Source organism: Topomyia yanbarensis, chromosome 2, assembly GCF_030247195.1.
Source record: "Topomyia yanbarensis strain Yona2022 chromosome 2, ASM3024719v1, whole genome shotgun sequence".
NCBI lineage: Eukaryota > Metazoa > Arthropoda > Insecta > Diptera > Culicidae > Topomyia > Topomyia yanbarensis.
Window position 1 is genome coordinate 435,194,821 of NC_080671.1, and position 19,362 is coordinate 435,214,182.

The following is a 19,362-nucleotide window of genomic DNA, read 5'->3' on the forward strand; positions in this document are numbered from 1 at the left end:
AAAAAATAAATAATATTGAAAATGAAATTATTTATGACAAATATTGTATGTAACTATCATTTCATTATCGCTTTTGTTGGCTATTTTCGGTAAATTTAAGACTACGAGAAACGAAAACAATTAAATTGATCATCACCAGCACTTATTGTACAGCAACTAGAAGAAACCAAACACGTTGGCTAATAATCGCCTATAGCGAACCCCGAAATGGAGATTAGTGACATGACCATCATTTAAATTCCACAATTTGCGAAAAAACAAACGTCCACTGTGTCGCTTAACATAGCAAGGACAATACCCACGACACTTCGTTCGCCACTGGCATATTTTAATCATGCCAGCCATTCAGTCTTCGGCATAGAGAAACACTCGAGAGTTGCCTCATACATGGGATCTGGAACCCAGAAGATCAATTTTTGGCTGAGATACTTGAACACGCCAGATGTCACACGGCCTCTAGACTGGTTTGTCAGGAGAAATATATTAAAAAGCACTGTTTTTGTGCGAGTTAATGGAATGTTATTAAACATTTATTTATTTAGTGTTTCGACGTCGTTTCATCAGTAACTGACAGGACCGACGTGTTGGAAAATAAATCCTAAAAAAAGTCATCCTACTTGTATGTACGGTTGAACAAGTCGAGACTGACGTGTAGGGGTGTCTTCTCGTTCACGATCACAACCACGTTGCGCTTCACAGAGAAGACATCCTTAACGAGCACCTTCAGTCGTTGTTTTTTGGGTAACCGCTTGTACCCACCTTTCTTCCGAAGCGCCATGTTGCCGTATGGCAGTATCCGGTCAACACAAAGTGCGCCACGATGACGGACCTCTGGGTGGAGCCGGCGGTAATTACAAACCATCGAACGTACTTCCATCGCTGCTTTCGCCATGGCTGCTGTAAACGAACTGATGGAGTCAGGGATGCCAGGTGATGTTTTGAAAAATCTGTGCGCGGCCTATTTAAAAATCTGTGTCAAGGAAAACGTACAAATCTCGCCAAACATATGATTACGGCTTAAAAGCCAACTGTCAAAATTCTCTTTGAAAGAAAATTCCGGACAAACCGTTACTGGCTAAACACAGTTCATAGCAGTTAATGAAAGAGAAAACTTTTCTCTTTTGTACACTACCAGTTTATCTGTGTTTGGCGAGTAACGGTTTGTCTGGAATTTTGACAGTTGGCTTTTAAGCCGTAATCATATGTTTATCGAGAAATTTGGCTGAAAACAAGATGTGGTGACAATTTTTTTGGTTTTTGCGCGAGTCAAAAATTAAGCGCAAGGTAAAAAATTGAGAAATCTGTGCTAATCTGTGCATTCTAGAAGAAAGCTGTGAAAATCTGTGCGTTAAAACAGAAAACTGTGGAAATCTGTGTAGTTTTCGCAATCTGTGCAGCGTATTGAAAATCTGTGAAACACAGATAAATCTGTGCACCTGGTATCCCTGGATGGAGTAGTCAAAATCAAAGCTGATCGAAATTACAAAACACTCAGCTTGGTTATAAGGTTGCCTTTTCAGATCTACTGTTTGTAGATGCCACTTTAGATTGTGATTGCAAACTGATACACAGCGAATTGCGAAAGTACCAAATCACGTGATGTGGGTGCAGGAATCATGTTTCCCAGTTTAACATAGGGCGAATGAACATGTTAACAGATAATCACTATAAGGTGAATTGAACTTTGTTTTCTTTGGGTTTAAAATCATAATAAGTCATTAAAACTCAAAAACAATATGAATAAAAGGACCGAAAGGACAGCCGGTATCGATCAATATGATTAGTTTTCCAAATAAAAAACTTTTTGACGATTTAAGAAAGCCGTCAGTTTTTAGTTAGGGATGGTTGTGCTAAGATAGCACTAGCGTTTAAATGGAATTGCATTCAAATCTGCAATAAACAAACATTACTAATAAGACTACATTTCGAACATGGATGCAACGACATAGGAATTTGTTCTCAGTGAGGGCAGTCCATAAAACATGTTAACCATCTAATAATAAATCCCCAGAAGACCAGCTATTTTCCTCGTTCAACCATTAATCAGCCAAACTTTCTAACGTTTCCCGCCGATAGTGCAACCAGAAAAGTGCCCGAAACTCTGACTCATCCCAGCTGTTGAGCAAATCGCATTAGCACATGATTAGTAAAAATTACTACCCCCAAGACTAACTCTAATGTAAGCAAATGGATGCAATGTTCATATGAACCAACAAACAGAATTTCTCCTCCAGAGACACCCAGACTGCCGTTTTGAGCGCCGAACCGAGCACCCAACAACCAAACCGACCGATCGACGGACGCAAGCAGCTGGGGCTAATCCACATCAATCCAAGAGATCCCGAACCACCAAAGACGATGCGCGATGGCGGCGGCAGAGGCAGTGGTCGATGATATTTTTGTCGAAACGGAATTGAGTGCCTACTCCTTCATCCATTCCTTTTTCCCATTCCGTGGTTTGGCCTCTTTAGCGTCAATGCGCACCATTGAGGCGGCGGTGGCGGCGGCTTTGCAAAACACACATGTTCTGCCTGCCCGCATGCGTGGGGCCAAACCAACGTATAGATGGGCTGATTGAAGAACGCGATTTTTCTTCTCGCTGAATGTTACTGATGTAAACATAAGCTATGTGTAGTGGATTAGCGCATAATGTTTGGATGCTGGTGTGGTACTTGCGGCGGCTGCAAAGATCTAAGCCTGGTTCATTCAAATTTTGTTCCAATTAATGAGTCGTTGCGCCGAAAGGTCATCACTAGTATGATTAAAAAAAACTTTTAACTGGAAATTTAATACGCCAAGCTCTTGACAGTAACTGAAGCAATTTGCAGTCAAATTGGTTTCTGTTATAAAAGAAATGTATAGAATTCGCTTAAACTTTGAAAACTTTTTCCAAGGCCCCGTAGGGCAGAGTGTCATATATCAATCGACTCAGCTCGACAAATTGGGACAATGTCTGTATGTGTATGTGTGGGTGTAAGTATGCGCACTTAGAAATAAAAATATGATGAGTTCGCATACTTTCTATTCCCGTCTCTTTTATTATGCAGTGATTTTTATGAATTTCTAGCATATACTTCTAGTAAGCATTCAATGAGTGGACAGACCGAATATATCCAATGGATAAAAGTTATTGCAGAAGAAACGAGAGGCAAATAGAAAAGTATGCTATAGATGAATAAATAAAGTTCTGTTCTGCGTGTACACTAATATCATGCAATTCACTCAGCAACAGCTGAACGCTTAACGAAATTAGTTTCAAATGAAAGGCCTAACGTGACCATTTGACACTATTGTGCTTGCAGAAATAAATCAAAATATCGGCGCGACCAATTTGACATTGGCCTCTGTGTATAAAGGACGCTATCACCGCAGACAAATATTGTGCCTTGCAGGATAATCATTCGATATGCGATTATATGAAAGCTCAATCCAGATAGGTGCGTGACAGCCGCCTATATAAATTCATAAGCAGCTTATTCTTTGAAGCTTTTTAAAAGCACAAAGCCTCCAGAAAAATAAACAAACATTGCAAGAGAAGATCCTCTACATTCATTTGCAATAGAGACTGATTATCTCTCCTATAGTTCGCTTATGTTCGACAGTCTAGTGAAGTATGATAGTATAATTCATGTCATAAGTGAGCTATACTGTTTTCGAATCAAATTAGTACGTTGAAGAAATTGAAGAACAATTGCGCTTGTTTAGCATTTTTCTGTACTAGGGAAGGTTAAGCAACCCCTTTTACAGATTACCATCGTGAGTGGTTGATTGGTGTTACAGAAATGGTACACATGAGTTTTACGACTTCCAAATCTTAATTTCTTTGCGTACATATTTCAAAATTATAAATGAATAAATTAGTTTAGTTGAATTAGAAGAACGTCATCCGACAATTTAGTGAACCTTTTTTCGGAATATAAACGATTTATTCTTTCTCTCGGTGGTTTTAGTGCGAAGAAAAAATAGAACAACGACCTTACAGAGACAGGAAACTGAGATACAGTGGGCCGAAAAAATTACATGCTCAAGTTCACTAGCGCCTCCTAGCGGAAGAATCCCATATTATTCGATGTACAACCTCGAAGGTTTTAATCTCGTGAGCAACTTTTCCGAATGCACTTACTCGCTAAAAAATCAGGAAATTGAGATAAAGGGCTTACACGAAATTATTGCGAAACCGAAAATGTCATGCCAATTTTCTTATAATGTTTAAAATCAAACCAAAATTTTAGGGTAGTTTTATACATATATTTACTTCAAAAATCAAAAGAAAAGTTAATCGATGGAGCCTTGAGTGTAAAATTGAACGCATTTTCGCTTGATGCCCTCCATCAAAGACTTTACAGTGTAATCCGGTACCAGTTTCTCAGGTTTTTTTTCCATTTTCTTAACATGTCCTCGTCTTTGACTATCTTCTTGCTCTTCCGAAGTTCCCGCTTCATCATTGCCCAGTACTGCTCCACCGGGCGCAGCTCCGGACAGTTTGACGGATTCATGTCCTTTGGAACAAAATGGACAGAATTGGCCTCATACCACTCCAGGACACTTTTAGAATAGTGGCATGATGCCAAATCTGGCCAAAATAGCGGAGCTTCGTCGTGCTGCTGCAAGAACGGTAAAAGGCACTTCTCGAGGCACTCAGATTTGTAGATCTCGCCATTTACTGTGCCATTTGTCACGAAAGGCTCACTCCTCAGTCCGCAAGAGCAGATGGCCTGCCAAATGAGATATTTGGAGGCGAACTTCGACATTTTCTTCTTCTTAAATTTGTCGTCCACATAGAACTTGCTCTTGCTGGTGAAAAACTCCAACCCCAGAATTTGCTTAAAATCGGCTTTTATATACGTTTCGTCGTCCATCACACAGCAGCCATATTTTGTCAGCATCTTCTCGTAGAGCTTCCGTGTCCGAGTTTTAGCTGTCGATTGTTGCCGCTCATCGCGGTTTGGAAAGTTCTGTGCCTTATATGTATGTACTCCAGCTCTCTTCTTTGCATTCTGGACGTAGCTCTGCGACATGCCGATCTTTTTAGCCAAATTACGGCTTGAGACGATGGGATTTGCTTTAATCATCCGCTTCACCTTTCCCTCCGTCTTTTTGCTCTCCGGTCCCGGTTTTCTTCCAGCTCCTTTGTCGTGGTCCAACGTCAACCGCTCCTGGAACCGCTGCAACACTCTGGAGACAGTTGAATAGTGAATGTTCAACATTTTTCCCATCTGCCACAGGTCAGGAAATTCCAGGTGTTTGGAAAGAATTTGTTCTGTCGACTCGCGTTGGTTCACCTCCCTTTTCGTTGAATCGAAAAACACGACTTCGAGTTTGACAGCATGTAAACAATGCACATCCATGAGAAAGTGTGCAAAATTTGGTTGATTTTTACCCAATAATAAAAAAGTTATGCCCTGTTGAATGTGTCGCAATAATTTCGTGTTCGCCCTTTACATTAGGTTGAACAACTGACAGCTCACTAACGCCGCCTAACGGTAGTTTTCTGAAGTATCTGTGTCTTGGAGAGAATCTTCAGACACTGTTCTTTTCTTTATGTCGATGCGCTGCCCGTTATTTCTATCGTCGTATGTGAAAATGGTCATGGGTTGTTCGCGATCGTAAACTATTTTTCTGGATTTAAACCAGTTAACTTTTTTGGTTTTATCTCATCCAATTTACGATTGGTTATTAATTTGTTAATTTCTGATATCGATACGAAATGTTCCATATTCATTTTTGCAACAATGAATCGGTACAATTTATTTCGCATTTTCGATCACAGAAATTCATCTATCTGGAGTTTCAACGCATTTATAGCGTTTTAACGTTGTTCAGTTATTCCAAATTGTCTGTCACAACTATTATAACTATGCCCCGACAAAAAAATGTTGTTCTATTAAACCCATATCACTTATAAACAGAAAATGTAGAAGCAGCTTTACAGTTGCTGGAATATGCTCACGAAAATACTGCTGAACACAAGAACCGATTTCTTGTCCACCTCTACTTGGCACATTTTCCGACCACACGTACATGAACGCTGCAATCTGCAAATAATGCCGGAAGGTTAAGTGTCAAATAATTCAGATTGAAAAAAAAAACTAAGAAGCACCCGATCAGTGATGTACCGCCGGGAAAAATTCCATCTTCCCGGGTTTTTATTTTGGGTTTTTAGCGGGTTTTTTTTTCCCAAATCGTAACCGTAACATAGGTTTTTAAGTTTTATCGATTTTATGAGGTTCTTTTAACGTTTTAAAAAATCTAGCATTTATATTCGAACGACCGAAAATAAAAGCCGCAAGGATACTTTCCAATCCTGCTTCAAATTAGAATTTGAAACTAATTTGCTTCAAATTAGAAAAAAATGTATTTAAAATCCATTTTTGCATCAACTTTGAACTCCCTCGCAGAAAAGATTGTTTAACAATCGTCCTACGTTGATTCACTTTGTTCGATGTTTTGTTGAATGTAGGGCTGGTTTTTTGTAGGGTTTTGACGTCTTACACGCAACGCAAAATGCATTATGAATTTCTATTTTGATGAAAAGAAATGCAATTAATTTAGCTGATTTAAAAATCGCATGGACCAAATCGGGATTTTATAATTTTAGGGGGAAAACCCAAGGTTTTTCTCGGTTAAAACGGCTTTTTCATGGGAAGATTGGGGTTTTTGCAATTTTTCGATATTTTAATAACTGAACATTTATGTATTGTTTTCCAAACATTTTTTTAGTTATGAGCACTATTGTCATTAATTTTTTCTTAAATCCTAAAATTCTGATAAATTTTGGTCAATTTAATCATTTGTCCAATCGCTGACACCACGTTTACTTGCAAATTTTTCAGTTAAATACGTGATATGTTAGCTGTTCAACATGTTCCAAGCTAAGTCGATTGCGTTTCTCACTGTTAAGGTAGGTATTTTGAGTGAATACCCACCTTATTTCGTCAAAAGTGGAACAGCCCCTAAAATAAGAAACAAGTACGATAAAGGTGGCTCGGGCACTATCATTCTGATTTTCATTAGTCAGAGTAACTATGTCTATTGTTCGCTATATAAAATTTATCTTTATTATCTAAGACGAGCTACAATATTTGGCTGCAAACTAAATGGGACACCAAAAATAAAAATCGCAGAAACAGAACATGCTTCGTAAAACCCGTTTCACATATATTAGAATGTAAAAACAGAATATAAACTTCAAGCGTAAAATTCGGACGGAAGCTCTTCGATATAAGAATCAATTAAAAAAAACCTTCAGTATAAAAACCCAGAAAAATGTATCCGATTCTTACCAAGGACTTTCCTATATTGGTAACGTTATGCTGATTTTCCTGCGAGAAACTGTAGGTTTATCCTTGCCTACTTTTTCGGGTGAGAACTTTCAAAGCGATTCTTATGCTGAAGGAATTGTATATTCGATTTTTACATTATAAGATAGTTTTAATGGGATTGGAACTAGTGGCAGATCACGTGTGATGCATGTTTAAAAATCAGCCAAATTAAATGCATTTCTTTCCATCATAATAGAAATTCTTAATGCATTTTGCGTTGCGTGTAAGACGTCAAAACCCTACAAAAAACCAGCCCTACATTCAACAAAACATCGAACAAAGTGAATCAACGTAGGACAACTGTTAAACAATCTTTTCTGCGAGGGAGTTCAAAGTTGATGCAAAAATGGAAATTAAATATATTTTATTCTAATTTGAAGCAAATTAGGGTGGATGTACCAATAGTCGCATACTTAAGGAAAACTTTTGCTAAAAAATCGATGAATAGACCTATGGGCAATGTTATTACATTAATCGAATGCTTTCAATCCCTATTTTATTGGAAAAATATAAAGATTGTTTAATAACCAATTTATGTATTCAAAACCGCTTGTACCACTATAGGAACACATGTACCAATAGTGGTGCAATCGCTAATTTCGGGTCCTATTGTTGCAAATCCCATTGATTTCTTATGGGACTTGCAACTATAGGTGCAAGGGAGCTCAAAATTCAAAGAACACCATTTTTTCAATAGTTATTTGAGCAAATTTCAAGGATAACAGTTTTGTTGTCGCATAATTTTAGTGCGATGAATCGATAAAAAAATATTTGTTGATGGTTGGTACCTTAGGCGTAACCCACTACCGCAGACTAACAGACATAACACTCAAAAACAAAGCTTCGCCCGCTTTAACGGTCATTTTAAAAATATTTGTGGTTGGGACTGTGGCCACATTTTAAATTATGGCGCCACTGACATATAAACAAGCATATGGGGGATAGACCACTAGTGAAAAATTGTTCCCAAACCTGAGGGGTAACCCACCAGTAAATGAGTGTTTGGGACTGTGAATAAAAGGTGGAACTAGTGTTCTGGGAAAATTGTCGGATCGATGTTTTTTGAGGAAATTCCCTTATAGTGTTATGTCTGTTAGTCTGTGCCACTACTGCAACTATTGGTACATCTCAACTATAGAAACACCCACCCTAGCTTCAAATTCTAATTTGAAGCAGGATTGGAAACTATCCTTGCGGCTTTTATTTTTCGTTGATCGAATATAAAGGCTACATTTTTAAAAACGTTAAATGAACCTCATAAAATCGATAAAACTAAAAAACCCATGTTACGGTCAGGGTTAAAACGGTTTGGGAAAAAACCCGATAAAAACCCAAAAATAAAAACCCGGGAAGATGGAATTTTTCCCTGCGGTACATCACTGGCCATGACTACTGGGACGACTCGTCAACTAAGCCAAGAATATACTGTTTACGTTAACCAGCTGCAAGAAATTGTTGGCTTTGATTTGTTCTAAGCCCGCACTCAAGAATTTTAAAAACCTGGACCCGAACCCGAAAGTTTAAAATTTGAAACATCCCAAATATAATCCGAGAATTAAAATTCGAACCCAACTATCTCCAATCCACTATGCTATATTTCTCTCGAACGGAGAAAATTTTAGGTAAAAACTAATTTTTCCAGCAAGGAGAAAATTGCTTAAAACCACATTTGCGTGAAGGGCACATGTTATGGAGTTTGCGTTTCGACTAATACTATGTTCACACTACAGAGTTAAAACACGTTATAATAATTAGCAACAAGAAAAATGTCATCAAGATAGCGTTAAAACACGTTTTAACTCGTAGTGTGAACGTAGTATAAGTCTCATCAGAATCCGATACTAGCTTAGTCCTGGTAGTAAGGCAGTATATAATTTTGATGAGACGAAGTGGAAAGGCAAATTCCATAACTTATTCATCTCTAATCATTACTCAATCAAACGGTTCTAAAACATAACTACCCAGAAAATCTAACCGGAAAATGGGCCAAAATTCTGGCTGGCTCTAGTAAGTATATAAATAAGCCAGCCAGAAATCCGACTGGACTTACCAACGACACGACCAGACACTCGATGAAATAAACCGAAAAAAAAGTGTCCGAGCCATTTACCACCACTTACCAGTACATCGAGTGACCCCTCGGTAACGATGAAAAATGAATTTCTTACGCAACACTGCTTCGATTTTCGTATCCAAGCAATCGATAAACTTTAACAGAAAATAAATCTTTTTGGGAAAAGTACAAATTATGAAAATTAACGAAAGGTGTTTTATTTCGTTAAATAGAGAACAAATCCAAAGTGAAAAGCACTTAAATGAATTGTGTGAGGCTATTAACTTTAGTTGTTGCGTGCCTCCTTTTCCAATGCACGAAAATGTCAGCAAATATTCTGGTTGCAGTTGAAAGCTTGAAAATCCATCCAGCGACAATCGCTTTTTCTGTGCTAAGCTGTTTAGTGCTAATCCATGATGTCGGAAGTAGTGCGCTGGATAGCGCATCATTGTACAAAAAAGCGCACTACTTTCGACGTAATTCCATTGTTTAGAACCAGAGAAAATACGATTGTCGCTGGTTGGATTTTCCAGTTTGCAACTGCAACCAGAATAATAGAATGCGAATGTTCCAATCAGTTTTCACGGTAATCACTCCAATTCCATCAGTCCCATCGCCCTCGTTTAAGCCAAATTCTTCGGATGTTGGATTAGAACGAGACACTGATCCCTTCTTGCAATCCACAGATGACAGCGTTCCGCCGAGACACATTAGTCGACCGTCAATATTGTTGGCGGAATTGCGGCCAGCTCTTTGAAACTGTATGGGATTCTATGTTTATAAATATACATCTATTGAAATCAAGACCTACGTTCCAAGGTCATTTTTGAAATAATTATGGCTGCTGTTTGGAGCTTTTATAAAATATTGATGCAAATTTGCGTAAAAGATCGCAAAATTTAATAATGATTTCAAATAATTACAATTATTATTTGTGACAATTACTATCACCATGAATACTTTGATATGTGACAATAATTTGAAATTAGAATACTGATATCTAGTAAATTAGTAAGTTTGTATTTATCAATTCCCAGAATCCACTGAAAATAGTCCCATAGGAGTTCTCCGGGAACCATGCTTCACACAGAATTTTCTTATTTTTTGACAATACTATTTGTAACGAGATTTTTTTGGAATTGGAATCCTAAACTATTCGATTTGATAAACTTGTTAATGTGAATGACGAAGTAGTCCCACTCTTTGTATAATCAATTATCAAACATCGTGTTTGCCACCTACCCAAATACAGCGCAAATCCGTTAGTTGGGTGTTCACTAATTGGGTCATGCCCCAACTAAAAAGCAACTGGATGTCAAATTCACATTGACAACTAAGCAGACAATAGGTGGAAATGTGAGCAGTTTCATTCTACACTCTACTTAATCTCTTTTGCCGGTTTTTGGCATTGGCAAATCGACCCAACTAGCGAATCGTATTCATTAGTTGGGGTGGGGTCGTGACCCACCTAACGAATCTGCGCTGTAGATGATCAGGTAATTGAAAGTTTGATGGCAATAATAAGTAAAATATTACTTATTATTGCCATCGGTACGGTGTATTAGTATTTATTTCTTATATAAAATGTCAACACTTATTGGTTACGGCATACTATCGAAGGTTCAATAAGTAGATACTTTCGGATGCAGGCTTATGATCGACGTAGTTGACCCTTTGCAAAACATCACACTTGTGTGGCCGGTTTTCGGTGTGAATGTGCTTGTGACGACACTCGAGTTTTGTAGTATCAATCTATTTTCGTAAAATTTTGAACCTTTGAAACATGCCAACGTATTTGTGTGGACGTTTTACTATGTGCCTGTTTTCGTAGCTAACGAGCTGATTTGTTACAATAGAAATTAAGGAATCCTTGTACTGATAGAGCTTTTAACTAATCTGCATTTTTAAATATAAGTAGAATACATTGATTGAATCCTTTGCTACAAATCTTACACTGCAATTTGTTTGCGTTCCATAAACTGCCTTACGTTGCTCTTCCTCATCCATTTGCTCTCCTCAAACTCTTCGAAAGATTACCTTTTCCTAAACAAACCACAAGCTGTCCAGAAATTCGGTCTGTCATTTCTATAGTAGGACAATATCCTTGCAATTTCCGTCACTGCCATCTGTCAGTGCCGATGAGGCAACGCTCCTTGATGAACTCACGACAACGTATTATGTACCCTATTGGATGAAGCAGCATTTTATGAGGAAGCTTCAGCGAGTTTTTAAATCCTCCAGATCATTGTTATACTAAACCCCAGTGCCCTTCTAAACGTCATCTATTCTGCTTGACTTCAGCTTCCGGTTGATGTTTGCCTCTACTTCTTTCTACAGGTTACCCGGTGCCTCGAAGTTCTTTTTGCGTACATTTCCGGACTGATCTGTAGTGCTGATTTTAAAAACAAAAAAATCATGGATTCTAGTTCGAAAATGCACGTCCACTTACCGAGCGCAGATTCTTATACCAAGTACGATATCACGGCAAGAAGAACATCCTCCCCGATAGCAAATCCTCCACAGATCTCAACGGTACTGCTGAAGGTACCTCAAGTCTTAGCCTCAACCGGCAGACCGCATTCGCACTCTGTTTCGTCTCGATCTCCAGATCTCCTCAGCTATTCCTGAATGTATCAGATTCAGTGACTGTTGACAGTCGGATAGGCGTTACCGATTTCAAATATTATAACTCACTTCCGGTGAAAATGTCAACGTGTCGACATGTTGGTTTTCACCGAGTGCTAGATAATTCGCTTTTTTCACCTTGATTGGGCGAATTACTCGTGCTGTGGTGGACCAATTTTGTGGCTTTGCGAGTTTATCGTCGGTTAGTCACAGAAAGTAAAGTCCATTGGACTATAAACGAAGATTAACTGGCAATATAGCTTTATATGCTGTGTCATTTTGGGCTTTGTTTCACAAACAAGCCAAACAGAGGCGAAGAAGAAGAAGAAATATTATAACTAAAGCAGCGGGCTTAAATCCGGTCTTGCATGATAGCCTTAATATCACCAGCACAGTAGTTCATCAAATTTCGGAAATCCTGGTAATCGTTGTCCAGGAAGAAAAATATTTCGCTTTTTCTTGTCAACCTTATAACCAAAACAAAGCGTAACCAAGGGTTGCAATGGTTACTATACATATGCTATTTGGAAAAAAAATAACAGATCCATCAGCGTTGCTAGTTTTATGAATTTTCAAATCAAAAGTCAATTTTGACAGTACCAGTTACCTGAGTCACTGAGGGGTAGTCAGATTTGGGATACAATTTCAGATTGCTAGTGTCTAGTCGTGTCGTTGGACTTACTGAGTAGGTCGCTAGTACACTGTTACTCCATTTGTTTTGACTGAGTAACAGCGGCCGTCGTGCATTGAAAAAGACTTTTTGCTTTTCCTGAGATGAGAAAAATTACTCTTCCAATAACATTGGCATTGCGTGCTTTATGCTTCCAACGATTTATTGCCACCTGATCGTTATGGTTTGAAATGAACATTGCTTTGCATTGCAGTAGTCGCCTGTAAATTAGCCCTGTAGTGTCAACAAAAACAATTATCCCACGCATGACCAGCTCTTGGATATTACCGTAACATAACAAGAAAAATGGCGAAGAAAAGCAGCGATTGCTGAGACCCATCAATCAATCTGTCAAAACAGTGGGAAAATGTCGCGCTATTGTTGTACTCCCTACAGACCCATTTCTCTAACTCGATGATAGAAAAGCGATGATTCACTGTTTCTGGAATTCTCCCGGAAAATTAATCACTCCAACATCTGAAAACCACCGAATCAGAAATAATTCTGCTTATTTTTGGCCGGAATTTGAACTCGGAAAACACATATACCAACATGATGCTTTTCTGATAATTCCCGATCCATGTTTTGCGACTGTATTTTCCCATCACAACCATCCCATCATCATCGGTCTGTGGCCGTCGAACGTAACCCGCCACTTTTTTTTCGCCCATGTTTATATTTTCCTCTGACCAAGCCAAAGCCAAACTGCCCGTGTACTCTTTGCGCTCTGGATCTCGTGGCCGCGTGCGCATCGGTCTTAAATCTGCGTTTAGTAGCTACCGGACGCGTGCTCAAATCGGTTCTCAGCTCACTTTCTCCAACGAGCCGCAGTGGAAGCAAGAAGCGGCCAAAATAATCATAATAATATCTCGTACTCGCCGGATTTGCAGTAAACAAATTTCTGCAATTGAACAGCCTAATGAGCTAAAGGAAGCTGCGGCCAGAACAGAGCACATCTGACCATCTCACTCTTGCTTTCTCTCTCTGTCTGTCTGTCTGTCTGTCTTACTTCGGCACCCGGGAAGGAAAGGCCCGAAATCTTTCCGTAGGACGGTGGTTGTCAAAATATTTGAATCTGCAGCGAAACGGATTCCATTTAGTAGCGCAATCGACCAGTTCGTACCGGAGTCCCGCTCCAGAGAGTTCCGATCACGGCGCCGCTTGATCGATCTCCATCAGCGTTCGACCAAAGTTTGGCGCTTTGTTTATTCCCCTTCACGGTGCTGGGGTCTGCGTTCGTTGTTTATTGGCGATTGATTTATTTCTACCCTGGAGCCGAAAGTTGCACACCCACGCGCGTCGGTTTCGTCCGTTCAATGATACAGTGCCGTCGCGACGCTTCCGTTTCGATTACGCGCGAAAACAGCATAACAGTGCGACTGTGGAAGAGGGGTCAACACTCGCGGAGAAGATTTCGCGTTGAATCACTGGTGCTTAAAAGAAAATAGTAAACATGATCACCTCGGTTAATCCACTAGATGATATAGTTGTCCCGGAAGTTCAATTATACCAGCACCATTTGGGACCGGCAGTTCCAGTGTCACTGTCGCAATCGCAAACTCCTCAACAACAGCTGCAATTGCAGCAACAGCAGCAGCAGCAGCAGCAACAACAACAGCAGCAGCAGCAACAACAACAACAGCAATCTCAGTCACCAGTGCCTCCACGGTCACAGTCTACGTTCAACCCGCCTACTTTGGCAATTCCTATCTCGGATGTGCATAGGATTCGAACAGGTTAGTTGTTTGGCAATGTTAATCGTAATGGTTCGCCTGAGCGATTTTACTGTGGTCAGTTAGTTTATTTTCAACTGATTGACTCTGGCAAAAGTGTGTTCTACGACAGAGAGAAATCGTGTCAGATTTGCGATTAACTTAGGAGTAGGGCGGCGAAGATAGTTGTCAAAATTCACTCTAAGAAAAAAATCCGGACGAACCGTTACTCGACAAGTGCCGCTGTTGATGGTAAACAAAAGATGGCAGTTTTCTTTTTCATTGACTACTGTGATCTGCTCTTGGCCAATAACGTTTTGTCCGGAAATCTCACTCAAAGTTGACGTTCGAAATCTCACTCAAAGTTGACGGTTTGACTATTTGTCCTAATTCGAAGTTAATAGAGAAATATTCTAAGTTTGTGGGTGGAATAATTTTATGCCTCTATAATATTTTTTTCTGAAAAAGAAATCTGTGAAATATAAAAATAAGAAATTAGGTGCCAAAAAAGGTGGTGATTGAGCTCGACATCGTGAAATGTAAGGCAATACTTGTCGACCAACGAGATTAAACTGTAATAAGTATTCCCATTAGTGTGTCACTAGTTGTGGAAACATAATCTAGTAATTGAAAACCGCCGTAATCCAACTGGTGGTAGGCTAGAATTTTGCCACTGTATGTAAGGTTATGATTTTTACAGTTACGTTCTATCAGAATGATGGAACGTGACAACTCAGAGATGCTCAATTTCATCATACCTACCTTGTTTTAATCCACATTTTCTTAAATACAGATCCGTCTTAATACTACTCGGGGCCCCTGGGCACTATTGCACGAATGGGCCCTTATAGTTGATCTGACGTTAACAGAATATCGGCTACATTCAATGAATATGATTAAGCTTCACAGAGATGTATTCACCGTATCGTATTTTACTTCAAGGGTTCCAAAATGGGACATTTTTTGGTGGCAATTGAAAAGATAAGAAAACAATTAAAGGCTAGAAGCAGCTAGAAGTATTCTCTTAATAGCATCCGTAAAATTAAATGCGCAGTTAGAAGTATACTAACAGAGCTAACAATAGTAATTTGACCTGGTTAGTTGCGTGGTTTACACTGATAGAATATATTCGTAAATCGCTGCGAATTAGATTCGTACAGACAATTTTCATAAAATATACGAATATGACGAATCATTCGTAGTTCAATTGAAACACTTTTATTTTTTATTACGAGTTTTTCGTAAAAACCACGAAACGATTTTCGTTGTCTTATTACGAAACGGCTTCATTAGGCAAACGAAGTCTTCGTAATATTTACGAGCATCATTCGTCAAACCGTCAACGTCAAAAGAGAGGTAGAATATGGATCAATTGAATTAAAATTTTTTTAAAAAAATCGTTTTTGTCATGGATCATTGTTGTGATCCTAAAAGAACGATTGAAAAAATATGGTAATAAATGCGAAAACTTTTCTAAGATAAACGAAATGAATTCGTGCAACCAACAAAATCGTCCGTATTATACGCAAACATTTATTAAAATAAACGAATCATTTCGTTTCATTTACCAAAACTATGTCGTTACCAACGACAACAATCGTGCAATGTACACTAAATAAGTAAATATTACGAAAACTTTCGTTCATCAAGCGGCCATTTTTTCATACCACAGTAAAATCGATTTTGCCAGATCGGTTTTTTAAATAAAAAAATCGGTGTTGCCAAATATCGATCTCAAAAGATCGAGTGAAGAAAATATGCTAATAAATACGAAAACTTTTCTAAGACGAACGAAATGAATTCGTGAGACAAACGAAATCGTTCGTAATATTCACAACCGTTTATTAAAATAAACGAAACATTTCGTTTCATTCCCGAAAAATAACATCGTTTTCAACAATAGCATTCGTTCAACGTACACTAAATATGTAAAATTTACGAAAACTTTCGTTCATCAAACGACCATTTCTTCATACCACAAAAAAATTGATTTGGCCAGATCGATTTTTTTAAATTAAAAAAACGGTGTTGTCAAACATTGATCCCAAAAGATCGAATGACAAAAATAATATGCTAATAAATACGAAAACTTTTCTATGATGAACGAAATGCATTCGTGAGGCAAACGAAATCGTTCATTATATTCACAAACGTTTATTAAAATAAACAAAACATTTCGTTTCATTCACGAAAAATAATGTCGTTATCAACGATAACATTCGTGCAGTGTATACCAAATATGTAAAATTTACGAAAACCTTCGTTCCTCAAGCGGCCATTCTTGTTCATGAAATGAACGAAATCTAATATTTACAATGCACGAAAATACTTCGTTGCAGAAAACGACGAATGAATTCGTGTATTTCAGGTTCAATTTCAAAATATTTACGAATTTATATTATCAGTGTAAGGATGAAGAGATTTTAGATCAAGAAGAAGGAATAATGGAGCAGGGTTGATTTACCCTAAATTCATCACTCAAACTATCTTCGAGCGTTTAAGGGGGGCGTCTGGTGTGGTGGGCTAAAAAATCGAATTCTTTTTTATCCGCTTAATTTTTAGTATTGAACCTCTAGAATAGTCTCCCGCAGACTCGGTGGCCCCGCTGAACTTCTTTTGCTTTAAGCAGCCATGCATTCCTCGCGCATATTTGCTATAACACACGCAGATTTCATTCTGTCGGCAACAATTTTCGAAAAACTGACAGCGATACAAATACGGTGTAAACAATACACTCTAAATTGCTTCTATCCAAATTTTCAAACGAAAGTACCCAATGGGAAATTTTCTACAGCGTTTTTTTTTCCGTGATGCAATTTGATGTTGGACACCCTTTAACAGCGATTTTCAAATTGGCGAACACGATAACTCAAAAACTAATCAACGAAATGACTTGATTTTTTTATGAGAATGGACAGTGTGTGTAGCCTGTCGATGAACCACAGGAAACTGAATAAAAAAAATTCTCCCTATTATTTTGAAGAAAAGTGAACGAATTTTAGAGTATAATATGAGATTTTTCGACTTTCATGAAGCCATTTTCCGAAAATCGAACTTTTTTCTAATTTTCGTGATTCATCGACTAACTACAAGTCTAAGCTTTACAAAACTTATTGAATTTACCGAATCAAACAATTTTATCAAGAGATATCGCGTTCGCTGCAGCGCTCCTCGACGTGGATATGGTTGGACGTCTACTCTTGGAACGCTCGTATGTGTGGCTCTGCGTAACTGAAAATATTCGCATATTTGATATATACTCATGGAGGGTCATAATATTAACCCCAGAACGTTGCACTGGGGTACAAATCTAACCCACACTTTCTTTGGAGCCGTGTGAAAACGAGAATTCGCCATTTACCGACCTGGGACCCTAACAATAATTCAATTTAGAGTTCCTAGTAAGAGTAGGAAAAGGTGGTATAGTTTGCTTATAGCCTTTGTGGAAGCAGGTGTCAAAGTTGGCGTGGGGTACATTTGTACCCCAGTGTACGAATGCCGTTAGTGTTTCGTCAGGTTTCGTGCTGTCAGTGGAAATGTGATTCGTGACAATAGCAGTTTAAATACTGGTTGTTTTACTATGTAAGTAACAATTAGTATTATACAATCGTTTTTAATCATTTATTTAATTTAATTTTGAAGCGAAACAAAAATCGTTTTCATTTTTACAATTTTTTATTGTTTTATTGTTTATTTTTTATCGTTTTTCAAAGCAATGGCTCGCAAGTATAATTTGCGCACAATAACTGCTGTTACAGTGACGTTGCGTGCTCAGGCCCGTCGAGAGCCGCGTCGGACCCCAGGTATTACTGCTGCGTCCTTTTAAACCTAAGCTTTTAGTTCAACATGAGTTAGTATCTCTTCAGCCATGGGTATGTCGTGAGTCCATGGTTTCTATTTGTCTCCGGTTGACTCATATTGCCACATCCACAAATAGCGTGCCAGACAGGTGAATTTCGACAGCTTCTTATTTCGTGTATTCGCACCTCGCTTGTGTCATCGATTGCGAAACAAACTCTTCTGCTTGATTGATGGTCTAGAACATAATCAGAACGCTATGTTTAACATGGTGAAATTGTTAGGGTTAACATTGGCCATCTGTAGCTCCATTTGTACTTTTAACACGAGCTTTAAGGAATGAAAGATAAACAGTAATACAGTTTGACCACAATAGGCCACTTATAATCGTCACTCATTTTCTTCGACATAGTGGGTTGAAACACTATATTTTGCTTCTACTGTGCAGACAAAGCAACACACGGATTGATTTATTTGCTGGTTTGCGGTGGAGCAATTTTTAGCTTTCGTTGCAAACAAGATGAGAAGATAACAGATGCAGCTCGAAATTCTTATTTAAAAATATTAAATTAAAAAGATCTTCAATTTACTTAAGTTTATCTCATATTGAATCCAAGAAAACCGTTTCTAATCATAAATTTTATGTAGGTTTTGGTAATTAACAATGTGACATGTCTAACGTAGGAGCCGGTTTTGATATGCTACGAGAATATGTAGGACCCGGCAACAAATAGACACAGAACGCAGTAAACAACTGCGAGTACAGCAGGCAACCGACTACTGCAGCTGTTGGCTGAACTGAACTGATTGGATTTCGCACATTATAATTGGGTTCTTATAGGCATCCCACTGGTGAGGCCAAAAAACACTGTTCTATCTCAACACAATGCATTCCTTGAACGTGCTTTATAGCACAATACAAAAATATAAAAAATATCCATTTTAATCACCGGCTAATTAGAATCAGTCTACCTTCTCATCTCGCCCAGAATAGAAGCTAAAAATCGTTCCTCTATAGATACACGACAAAAACGACTGCAGACGAATGTGTTGCTATTGATTTTTGGAAATGTTCTGTAAGACCAGCTACTCGGGAAGCGAAACAATTACTAAACGTGCAGATTGTGCTCAATCCGGGAGAAGTAAACACCCTGCAAATGCACCAGATCAAATATTAAGAAA

At 38.4% G+C, this 19,362-nt stretch overlaps 1 protein-coding gene across 1 annotated transcript in view; it reads left to right on the forward strand.

Annotated features, from left to right (window-relative positions):
* Nucleotides 1-13,731: 13,731 nt before the first annotated feature.
* Nucleotides 13,732-19,362, forward strand: part of LOC131685520 (band 7 protein AGAP004871-like) — a 136,281-nt gene continuing 130,650 nt past the window's right edge. The window contains exon 1 of the mRNA XM_058969309.1: nt 13,732-14,406. Within this exon, the coding sequence (XP_058825292.1) occupies nt 14,124-14,406 (283 nt within the window). The 5' untranslated portion in view covers nt 13,732-14,123. The remainder of the gene's footprint in view (nt 14,407-19,362) is intronic.